Consider the following 12,477-nt stretch of genomic DNA (forward strand, 5'->3'; position numbering starts at 1 on the left):
GAGGGTGAGGAAGGAGGAAGGGGGACTGCTCACCCCAACCTCTGGGCCAGGAGATCAAGGAGGCAACTCCATTTAGACTCCAGGGTCTGCCACCCATTCGCTACCCTCCTGCAGGAGTTGGCACAAAATGACACATGTTTAGGAGGGCGCTTGCAAAGGGTAGAAAACAGGAGAGATGTGGACTGTGAGCCCTGTGCTTGATCACTCAGATTCTCCCTTTCTCTCTTCCCCCCCCCCCTTTCTTCTTCGCCCTGGGCCATCAATCAGAGAGACTGGCACTGGGAACTGGGACACCGAAAACTGCCAGACGGTGGCAACCCTCTCTGCTCATACCAAGTGCCAATGCAGACAGCTCTCAACCTTTGCCGTGATAGCCCAGCTCCCCAAAGACCTGGTAAGTGGGGCTGAGAAAGTAGGGCTGAGGGGGGAGGATTGTCCCATGCTTCGAGGTGGCCACTGCCCAGATTTGAGCTTCTACTAAAGGAAAAGAGAGGGTGGAGAGACGAGATAATCCTAATCCTGCTCCTCAGCAGACCAGCAGGAAGTTTTGGAAACTGAATGGGAACAGCTCAGGAAATCCAGTTTGAAGGTGGTTGTTGAATTTTCTCTGATGGGAACAAGTTGTGCTTGTAGAGCTTGGCATGATTTTTGGTGTCTCTGCTCCCCATTCAGTTCTGGGCATATGACAGAGGAAGAAAGCATGCTTCTGTGATCTGAAGCTCTAAGACATTCAGAAGAAGCTATGTTTAATTTATGTCCAGCAAGGACATAGCATGCATTGGGATTGCCCACGTGCATTCCTCATACACGAGAATGCACACTGCCATTCTATATGCCTACACTGAGACTGTCCCATTCTCTTATCTTTGCAATCTGAGTTAAAAGAAATGGAGAAACAATAAAGCTGATATGGTTGTGCAGTCTTGGCAATTAGGAGTAGTATCTAAATGTGGGTGATCAGTTAATTCAAAGCTCATTGCCCTGGGAATTATCTAGCTAAGCTTGGGCTGTTTCCCTTCTGGGATTTGGGCAGAATTGTGATCACCCTTAAAGTTTTGTGGCGATGCTTGCTGTTACAATTGTGCTATGATAATATTATGCAGAGTGGTTACACATTCTAAAGCACTAATATAAATATTAGATATTTATTAGTAGTATGTGGCATGCAATAATTGCTGTAGTTTCTATTATGGATAGATAAATTTTCTGCATCCAATTTGGGGTCCTCTCTTGGTTTGCTTATAAATTGATTCTGCCGTATTTCCATATTAATCTGCAATTTTAAAAACCCGTACCATAACTGCTATTAAATAGATATTTTAATACATATTTAATGCACATAAACTGCATTTTAAAGAAATTATCCAAAGCATGCGCTGTTTCTTTTCATTTTTCTTGTAGCCAAGACTTAGTTTTGAGCTGTGTGCTTTGAGCCAGCAAACTAAAAGGGTCAGATGGTATTGAATTTCTAAATATCAGATACCAACACGTTCCTCTAGTGGCTTTCTTCTGCACAGGGACATATTCACACATATGCTTCACACTAGCTCAAACTTAGATTACCTTAGCTGTGCCTCCTCATTCCATTACTCTCCTCTCCCTCCCAAACTCTTGCAGAATACATGGGTTGGGCTCACCTAATATAATAAGCTACATTAATAATTATATAATTATATTTGTATATATAATATAATTATTCCATAACTAATACTACAGATCAACTGCACTCTGTAACTGTAGTTGTCATGGTTCCGACAGATGAAACTCTTCAAAAGAACTTCGAGGCATTGTTTACCTTAAAGAATCTTTTATTCGAGTAGCATAATATCGGCACTACATAATTGTAGCCAAAACTGAATTCCCCCCCCAGGCACATAGTATCAAAGCACAATTCCCTCCTCCAATTAACCATCATAAACCACATTCCTCAATTAGCTTGAAGCAGGGGCTTCCTCTCCAGTTCTCCAGCCTGCCAATTCTTTATCAGCTCTGGGCTCAATAACCTTGATTCTCACGCTAGGTTTAGTGTTGTTATGTCTTGCTAGACATTCACATCCCCCCCCCCCCAGCATCATCTAACTCTAAAAGTGAAAGGCAAAAAGATGGCTCCATTTCCATCTGTTGTCAATGAAAAACATCCGAAGTTAGCAGTGTTGACAATAGTTTCATACAGAGGAGGAAGGATTAGAGCCAGATCTCTTATCAAGCCAGTTTTGATTCTTCCGACTAAGGAGCAGATCTTAGCTTGCTTTTGGTCAGAACTGTTGGTGCAACATCGTACTGTGGTGGGCGTGACTTCCTTTGTACACGGAGTTCCTCCATCACCAGATGTCTCTTTTACAATAGAGCAATCCTCTCTTCTTACAGGCCATGGATTCTGGCAGTTCTCCATCAGTCCCTCTCATGATCGGCTGTGCAGTCTCCTGTATGGCTTTGCTGACCTTGCTGGCAATCTATGCTGCATTTTGGAGGTATGGTGGTCTAAAAGTCATAGCTGAAAGAAATAAGCTTGCAAAAAAACTACCCATGGTTAATCTCAACAATAGGTGCAGATATAAAGCAGAGCCACATGGACAATTGGATTTAAGGGATGGGAATGATTACTGTATAGTACACTGAACAAACAGACTATCAAACGTAGCCCTTTCTATACTCTGGTCTTTTTATTTTCACATTTGATGTTGAGAGCCTGCTAAGACATTTGGTGCCAAATCTGAAGACAGTGATTTGTTCTCCGACTTATTATTTTTTATCCGCTGGTCTTTCAAGACCTCTGTGTTCAGCAGCAAGCATCAAGAAAAATAGAGCAAAATAAAACCGCGTGGTCTGTAACAGGCACAAATTGTTTGCAGCGATTTGAGCTAAGGGTTAAATTAAAATTCAATTTTCATTCCATCCACAAAGGATGGTATTTTTGTTCCTGACTCCCACTTCTGAAAGTGTGAATCTCTTCCACATTTGGGTTCGAGAAGGTTCAGGCAGATGTAACAATTACCGAAGATTAAAGAAGAGCTTGGGAACTACCCACAGAGGCCTTCTTAAAGCATTATCTGAGCACGGTGGGGGATGTTCTCCTCTGAATCCATCCCACAGTTCCATCAAAGCTGGTGAAAGCTTTCCACCCTCAAAAACAAAACAGCTGCAGAACCACCAATCACCCACCCACAGAATCAACACCGTACATGATTGTGGTGTGGGAGGAGTGTTGCTAATTCTAAAAAAAGAACCCTACAATTGTTGGGTGGCCTTTGATTTTCCAGGAACACCAGGCAACAGATACATAAAATAATTTCCCCTCTACTTCAACTTTAGCCTTACTAAACCCATAGCCTGGGTACTTCCTTAGTTGCGACTTATTCAGCTATCGTTTGAACTTACGATAGCATGGAATGAATAGTGCTTACAGTCCTCATAGTTGTGGCTGTCACATCATCTCCAGAGTGATATGGTTGTGATATGGGCACTTGGTGGATTGTGCACCCTCTGATTATTTGCAACCTTGAGTGCCAGCTTCTGACAAGTAATATCAGTGGAGGAGCTGAGATCACGAAGGGTGACCCTGTGATATTGCACTTAGCAGTGGGGTGGGACTCACTAAACAGTGATAGCCAGACGTGCTAAAATTGCTGTCGCTAAGCAGTGTGGTGTTGTGACATTGCACTTTGTGACCACTTTGCTTAACAACAGAAATGTTGGTCCCAATTACCATCATTAACAGCTGGATAGAAGGAAGCCGAGATATGTTGAAAAGGCTCCCTCACCTGCTCTTTTGTTTTCCAGGTTTATCAAATCTGAACGTTCCATCATTCTTCTGAATTTTTGTCTCTCTATTTTGGCCTCCAACGTCTTGATCTTGGTGGGACAGTCCCAGATGCTCAGTAAGGTAAGAAAAACAAAAATGGAGAACATATGAAAGCTTCTGTCATACTTAGGTGTTCAGTCGTACTCTGCTTCATGATGTTTCTTATGGATTTTCCTTATTGGGCACTTTTATTTTTGGTGGAAAGCCAGAAAATAATAGACCAAATTGGAATCTAAAATGGTTCGCGTTCAAAATGTGCTAGATTTTGCCTTCTAATTTAAGCAATTTAATCCTAAAATGAGGGCGCTTAATTGAAAATAAAACCATTTCTCCAGTTATCCATCTACCTTCCTGGTAGTTTTCTTGTCAATCAAGGATTTGGCAGGAAATTTAGGAAGGCAGGTTTTTGTTTTTCTGAAGCTTTGTGAGTTATTGTGGACTATAATGCATTCACAAAGTAGATGTTTCATTGTGTTGTTTTAAACCTAAATGTCTTAGAGTTGTGTAGTACTTCAGACCCAAAGGTGCTGGGCAGTCATGCAATTCGAAGAAATGATGTGGCTGCTGTAAAGATGTGCTTGAATGGAAAGTAATAATTAAATTTTGAAAGAAATTAAAAAGTAAAAGAATACAAAAAGAATACCAAAAAAGAATGAAAAGAAAAAAAAGAAAAAAGATAGAATTATGCTTTCCACCCTTCTTTCTATCAATCAGTTATTATCTTAAGCCTTTGTGCCTTTTTACTGCACTGAAAAAGTCTAGTTTTACACACACACACACACATACACACACACACAAATGCTGTATATAAACATTATTGTGCATGTTAGTAATGATTTTGATCTAAACTATACAATGAAGAATTGGAATATAGCATTTTGGAGAATCAATAGGTCCGGTATTAACAAATTTAAGATAGGCTTCTTACAGTTAAAAAATAAAATTAATTCATCAGAAAATACAGTTTTGTGTTTAGAATGCTTAAACAAGAAGTACATTTTGGTACTGGATTTGTTGTGTTGTAGGAAGTTTAAAGGTTCTTTAACAGATCCAGGGTATGGATTTACAATCTCTCTCAGTTCTCTGTGATAAAAAAATGAAACAATATGTTGATGTGGTCTAATTTTTTTGATAAGCTTAAGAGTTTAATTAATTTTCTGTTTTAGTTCCTGTGTAGATCTTTTCTTTGCTATTTTTGCTTTTCTTCTGTTTTTTCATGTTTACTTCATTTTAATTGTTACAAAATACCTAGATACTTTTTTTTTTTGCTGTGCAATCAATTTCTTTTTCTCTATTGGAGATATAGGAAGGGATTTTTTTGTATTTAAAATTCAAAAAGAAAAAAAAAAGAGCTGCAAGTGAATACTAGTGTCCCTATGTGTTCCAAAACACTTTTGAAAAAAAAAATACAAATCTGAAATGCCATTATATATGCACACTTTTTAAAACTGTGCTAAATAGGTCAACCCCCGTTTCTGAGAATCAAGGTTACCCCGTATCCTACTTCTTGTTTTCCTTTTCCTCTCAACATTTCCATCCCAACTTATTCATTGCAATCAAGTTCAGTCTTTTAAGACCAGCAGCTTTTATTTCTTTGCTGGGGGAAAATTTAAGTGTTCACCAGGTGCAATAAAAAGCCTTGCTTTGCTAAGTTTCTGCTATGGGGAGAAGAACTAAAGCCTTGCGTCCGCTTGCCGTGATAACTTTGGGCCTGAACACAGCATGACTACCAACTCTTTCTTAGTAACTCTGTCAGGTTAATCTGACACGGGGAGACCAAAGACTGTTGAAGCAGCTCTTTCAACAGACCCATTGCTCCCCGACTCATTAACAGGTAGCCTGCTGCATAGTACATCACTGCCCTGTAGCTAGATAGTTAGTTAGTTGTAGTTGTTGTTCAGCCGCTCTGTCACATCTACCTCTTCACAATCCCGTCGACCATAACACACCAGCCCCCCCTGTCCTTCACTGTCTCCCGGAATCTGCCCAAATTCACGTTCATTGCATCAGTGATACTATCTAACCATCTCATCCTCTGCTGTCCCCTTCTCTTTTTGCCTTCCATCTTTCGTCTATGGAGACTCTTAGTCATCCAGGGCATAGTTATTCCAAAGATGCTTTTTCACAAGGCAACTGGACTTTCTTTTTCTTTGAAGACGTTTCGCTTCTTATCCCAGAAGCTTCTTCAGCTCTGACTGGATGGTGGGGGAATGAAAGGATTTATACTCCTTGCAGACAGCTGGTCATTTGCATTCTTTTAGAGAGTCGTTGATGCCACTTGGAGGTTTATCTGTGTCCTCACCTGAGTAGTGAAATGGGTGTGGAGCCTTCCCTGGAACTGCTGAAAGGACTGTGTGGTAGACCGAAGATAGAAGATATCGTATCCCTCCCCCTCTGTTGAGAGAGGGCTGTTCAGTTTTGAAACAGATGGCCTCTTTGACCCCTCTTTCAAACCAGTGGTCCTCTCTGTCCATCTTTCCCAACCTCAGGGTTTTTTTCCAATGAGTCCTGTCTTCCCATTTGCTGGCCAAAGTAGTTGAGCTTCAACTTCAGCATCTCTCTTTCCAAAGAACAATCAGGGTTGATTCCCTTTAGGATTGGCTGATTTGATCTCCTTGCAGTCCAAGGAACTCTCAAGAGTCTTCTCCAACATTGACTTAATTAGTAAACGTATCTGCTGCCCATCTCGCCTACATGCCAAACCCTTAAAGCAATAAATAATAACACTGAAAGGGATTTAAAATTAACAAGGTAGGAAGGAAACGAGAAGGATGCACAGGGAGAGGAGGTAGGATCTTATCTTAGTCTATGAGCCATTTTGAGAATGATGCCCTTCCATTGGTCCCCCAGGCCAACTGGCAGAGCCAGATCTTCTGGCTCTTTTGGAAAGCGAAAAGGATGGGTGCAGACCTCACCTTCGGGGGGGGCATGTTCCAAAGGACAGGAGCCACAGCAGAAAAAGCTCCTTGCCTGGAGCATGCCAGGCAAAATTCCTTGAAGGACAGATTCCACAGCATGCCCCTTCTGCCAGCATGGTGGGGCAGACCAGTCCCTTTGGGGTGAGATGGTTTCTCAGATAGCCTCAACCCCCATTTCTTCTTGTACCAGAGAAAGCCCATTACAAGCACAAGAGAAGCAAGGAAGGAATGAGTCTACCACCCCAAGAGCTGACAGTGGTCTTGAGTAGGCCAAATTTGTCTTGCTAAGGAAATATCTGTCAAATTGAAAGCATCACCACTTTTGAACAAGGGCAGGAAACCGACAGAGGGGTTAGTTATTCTGGGTTGTTGTCCCTGTTGTGAGAGTTTTGTTGGTGTCAAAAAGTGTAAGAGTGGAATGACAGCTTTTACAGAGCTGCTTTTAAAGCCTGTACCAGTTTGGCCCATCAAAGTAGACCGCCCACACAACCATTCTTTCTTCCCAGATACCTGCAGAATCTGTTTGAAAAGAGAAGAAAAAGCCAGGAAAAAAATAAAACGAAATAAAATAAATCAAGTATTCCGAGGATGAGAGATGTTCTATTGTACTGCTGCAGTCTCTTTACGAAACTCCATTTATAGCTGATAAAGTGGGTGAATGGTGGGAGAATGGAAAGCAATTTACACCCAGCAGCTGGTGTGTTTTTGAAGCAAGGTATGCAGGGCCCATCCAGTGGGACCCAGCTTTGATGTTTCCAGACACTGATAATGATGTGTATGTGCAAGGCACACACACTCACTCACACACACACACACATGGGGAAGAGAAAGGAGAGAGAGAAAAGAGAGAGAAAAATGAGAAGAGAGAGAGAAGAGAAGAGAGAAAAAGGGAAGAGGAAGGAGAGGAGAAGAGAGAGAGAAAGAGAAGAGAGAAGAAAGACAGAAAGGGAAGAGAGAGGAGACAGAGAGAGAGAGAGAGATTAGACTACAGGCACTTATGCGGACTTGAATCTCTATGTTGATTCAGTGGGACTTTTGGCCAGATTTGGACATTTTGATGCCACCAGAAAGATCTCCTGTCATAGAATGGATAAAGATACAAAGGAGAGGCAAGACATTTCTGGCTGAAATCTTACTTCACCCACATATTTACCAGAGAATCATTGTAATAAATAATAGACCCTGGAACTGGATTCCTGTGTAAGGAAAAAATGGCTTTGTTGCTTTTTGGGTTTTCTTTCCCTTTGTGTTCCTCCATGGACTCCAAGTTGGTTATGACAGGGCTTTTCAACCTTTTCACCCATTCTACCACTTTTAGGATATGGCAACATCCGAGGACCACCAGTCGCCTAGCAAGGTATCAAAAACTTGATGACTCCCCCCAAAAAGGAAAAAAGTGATAAAGTACAGGTAGTCCTCGACTTACCACAGTTTGCTTAGTGACTATTCGAAGTTACAATGGCACTGAAAAAAGTGCCCCCCAAGCCACAGCCGAGCAAGACACCTGCCTGCCCGCCCAGCAGCGCTCTTCCTCCTGTCCGAGGTTTTCATTGTTGTGAGCATTTCTGTTGAGGATTGGCAGCGGGGGTGGGGGCATGTTTGGTTTTTATTCCCCCCCCCCATCTGTTGGGTGGTTGCAGCAGGTTTTGGTCACTTCACATGACCCTGGGACACTGTGACCGTTATAAATACGAATCAGTTGCCAAGCATCTGAATGTAAATCACAAGACCCTGGGGATGCTGCAACATTCCAGCTGATCGGCGCTTCTTCTGGGCTCAGCAGAAGCACCAGGATCAGCGCCGAGCTCCAGCTGGAGCCTGGCGCTGATCCTGGTGCTTCCACTGAGCCCTGACAGCCCCGAAGAAGCACTGATCCTGGTGCTTCCGCTGAGCCTTGACAGCCCTGCAGCTCCAGCCATCTCTTGCTCAGGCTTGTGCGGTGCTGCCACTGGTTCAGCTCATTCCCCTCCCCCGCTACCACTTCTCTAGGATGGTCGCGTACCACCTGCCAGGTGCCAATGTACCACAGGTGGTACCCGTACCACTGGTTGAAAAGCCCTGAGTTATGAGACCCAACTTGGTCTACCGAAGCAGAGAGCTGCCATTCTTCCAGAAGGAATCAGCGCATGAGTAGTGGACACCTCCCAGGCATATGATCCTAACTTACCTTGGCTTTGGTTCCTTACTTCCTGGATGAACACATTCATTTTATGTCCCTCTCATGTGCGATAATAGCGAGGGCTCAGCTCCCTTTTTCAGACCATGGATTTGAGCTCGATGTGTCCTTTGGCCACCTTGCCCGCCTATCCATAAACCTAATCAAAGCATTGATTGATTAAAGCCAGAGGAGATGCAAGAGGGGGGAAGTTGGGGAAGCAGCCATTTTGCAACCCGTGAGGAAAAACAGGGTGGATTGTTTCCGAGGTTTGAAATTCAGCTCAATGATGTCTCGAGGGCCTGCTCTTAAATTCAATAAATGTCAGTCTGCAAACAAACAACAGCTAGGCCTCAGCATTATGCTTCAAGAGTTTTATATATACATTGGGGACAAAACCATTTCATCACTGCCCAGGGTGCTCGCGCATTGTAGGGACAAACTCCTTCTCGTGGCGTTCCTTTTTAAGGAGTGCCACAGGAACTCTGGTGCTGGAGAAGACTCCTGTGAGTCCCCTGGACTGCAAGGCGATCAAACCGGTCAGTCCTAGAGGAGATCAACCCTGACTGCTCTTTAGAAGGCCAGATCCTGAAGCTGAAACTCAAATACTTTGGCCACTTAATGAGAAGGAAAGACTCACTGGAGAAGAGCCTGATGCTGGGAAAGATGGAGGGCAAGAGAAGAAGGGGACGACAGAGAATGAGGTGGCTGGATGGAGTCACTGAAGCAGTAGGCTGAGCTTAAATGGACTCCAGAAGATGGCAGAGGACAGGAAGGCCCGGTGGAATGTTGTCCATGGGGTCACGATGGGTCAGACTTGACTTCGCAACTAACAACAACAAGAGACACTCACTCCAATTGCAGCAGGTTTCCAAAAGAAATATTGTGTCCTTGCCATCCTTCTCTAATTCATTTTCCTTTCTATCTTTTGCGCTCAGTGGCCACCAGCTTCAGTGACTCCCGTGGTTGTTTCAATCCACCGGGTTGCTGCAGTGATTCATTCATTTGATTTTTCTAGATCCGTGGTTCTCAACCTTTTCTTCACTACGGATCCCCTTTAAATACTTTTGTGGCCACGGATCACCAAGACTTAACTCAAGATTTAAATCATAACATTTCTTCAAGCCTTGGCAGATCCCTCTGGGATGACTTCACGGTCCCTCAGAGGTCTGCAGACCCCAGGTTGAGAACCACTGTTCTAGATGATGTCACAGCTCTTCTGATGAAATAATGTTGATGTTGTGAGCTAGGGAGAGAGCTTCCTTTTAATTACAATCAGAGATCAGAAACAAGCAGAAAAAAAATGCAGTTAGAGTAATGAATACTGGGCAAGTGAAAACTGAAAAGGTAAAAACTAAAAAGATTGCTCAGGTGAAGCAATAGCCCACTGTTTACAGATAGTTATAGCTGCTGTATAAAAAGTTGCAGCTTCATGTGCAATAGAAGCGTTCTCCTATTGTAGAATATTAAGACAAGGTTGATTAGATGGGCCTTAGGATTTCATGGAAGAAGATGCACTGCCCCCCCCCCCTAATGTACAGCAGCCTTCCCTGTGGTATGTGTCCTTCAGATGTTGGCAGCTGCACTTGGTCAGAACTGCCTCATAGCATGGACATGATCTGGGAATTTACTGGGGTTGCAGGAAGCTAAACAGATGGTAAGCTTGAGACTGGAAGTTCCTGGCTTAGAAGTGATGACTTGACTATAAACTCAAGGATGGCCTTTGCTAACAGTTAGGAAATGGGGCAGTCGGTTAGGAAAAAAATATCTTACAGGATGGTCATTACTGCATCATAGATGTACACTACCATTAAATATGTAAAATGAGCGGTATACAGAGTCCTCATCTTATGACTGGTCACTTAGAGACCATTCAAAGCTACGATGGACCTCCCCAGGGATATTCGTGACCCAGTTCTGGAAAAAAAAACAAACCACCTGCAGTTATATGACTGCATTGTGGATGCACCCTGCATTTATGGCCATTTGCAGCATCCTGTGGTCACGTGACAGTGTTTTATGACATTGTTTGCAAAAAAAGAGGGGGGGGAAAGACATTTATTTCCAGTTTTTGGCAAAACCAGCCTATAGTGAGTAATTGATTCACTTGATTCTGGGGTGTTTGCTTAACAACCTATGCAAAAAAAAAAAAAAAACCATAGAATTGGGTCAGTCACATAGGTGATACATTTTACAATCATCCTGACTTATGACCGTAATAGCCAGGCTCCAGTAAGGTTGTAAATCAAGGACTACTTGTAAAAACTAGTTGATATAATCAGTACGAATAGCATGGCTGTTATTATTGTTATTAAATAGACTTCCTTCTATGGCAAGATGGGTATTTTGTGGGAAATGCATAGGGCTCTGCAGGAAGGACGAGAGGAATGGGTGACAAAATGTGTGTTGCAATGCACCACAACTCAATGCAAGCTATACCTTTTCATGCTTGTGGCACACAGCGCCCGCTTTGCCATTCTGCTGTTCTCATCATTAGGAACAGACACCTGTTATTCCTCTTCATCCAGATGACTGCCGTTTTCTTCTTCCTCCAGGGCATCTGCACCATGACAGCTGCCTTCCTCCATTTCTTCTTCCTTTCTTCCTTCTGCTGGGTGCTGACCGAAGCTTGGCAATCTTATTTGGCTGTGATTGGCAGAATCCGAACACGGCTAGTTCGTAAACGCTTCCTCTGCCTCGGATGGGGTAAGAGAGCAGTTCTCATTCTGACCTAGAATTTTATTTTATTTATCGAATTTATTTGCCAGCCATCTTTGGGTGACTCTGAGTAGCCTGATTGCCCTTGGTTCATGACTGGATGGCACAGTATGTTTAACCCGTTCAGCAAAAAGCATAGCACAGTGTTTCTCAACCTTGACAATTTTAAGGCATGTGGACTTCAACTCCCAATTTTAAGGCATGTGGACTTCAACTGAATTTGCACAGTATGTTTAACCCGTTCAGCAAAAAACATAGCACAGTGTTTCTCAACCTTGACAATTTTAAGGCATGTGGACTTCAACTCCCAGAATTCCTCATGCCTTAAAATTCTGGGAGTTGAAGTCCACATGCCTTAAAATTGTCAAGGTTGAGAAACGCTGGCATAGCAGCTGCATTCATTCTCACAAGAGGCTAAGCTTAGTTGATGTTAACCATAGTTTATTTTGGGGTGTCTTTGCATCTTAGGTGAATCAAGGCCCATGTTAGCTTTTGGATCTATGCATTGTGTAAACCCTGAAAATGAGGCTACTTTAGGAACCACCTCAAGCAGGTTGTCTAAACATAACCAGGAAGTGAAAAAATCCATTAGGGACATAAACGTTCTCATGGATCAAACCATCAAATCATAACTGAGGTTCAAAGATCGTAACGTACTTCTTTAGGAAGGTAGGAAATCCAGAATTAGAGTGATAAAGTACGGCTTGGCCTTTGCTTCAGGATCTCCAACGATCACTCTTTAACTGATTGAAGTAGCAAACTGTTGTATTATTGAAAGTGTCTCCAGATGATTAACCAAGATCCTTCCTCCTGTAACTTGTTTGATTGGGGGGACAACATTTTTAAGTGGCAAATGCTCATGTTGTCAAGCCCTCCAAGGTTAG

The 12,477-nt window shown here is 42.8% G+C and overlaps 1 protein-coding gene across 8 annotated transcripts in view; it reads left to right on the top strand.

The window, feature by feature from the left end:
- Positions 1-12,477, top strand: part of ADGRB2 (adhesion G protein-coupled receptor B2) — a 202,711-nt gene that overhangs the window by 154,967 nt on the left and 35,267 nt on the right. For all 8 annotated transcript variants that reach the window (XM_039329614.1, XM_039329608.1, XM_039329651.1 and 5 more), the window contains 4 exons: positions 268-394; positions 2,368-2,471; positions 3,781-3,883; positions 11,431-11,581. In XM_039329614.1, the coding sequence (XP_039185548.1) occupies positions 268-394; positions 2,368-2,471; positions 3,781-3,883; positions 11,431-11,581 (485 nt within the window). The remainder of the gene's footprint in view (positions 1-267; positions 395-2,367; positions 2,472-3,780; positions 3,884-11,430; positions 11,582-12,477) is intronic.

The sequence above is a fragment of the Crotalus tigris genome, unplaced genomic scaffold (assembly GCF_016545835.1).
Source record: "Crotalus tigris isolate CLP2741 ecotype Arizona unplaced genomic scaffold, ASM1654583v1 scf7180000017614.5298720, whole genome shotgun sequence".
Taxonomy (NCBI): Eukaryota; Metazoa; Chordata; class Lepidosauria; order Squamata; family Viperidae; genus Crotalus; species Crotalus tigris.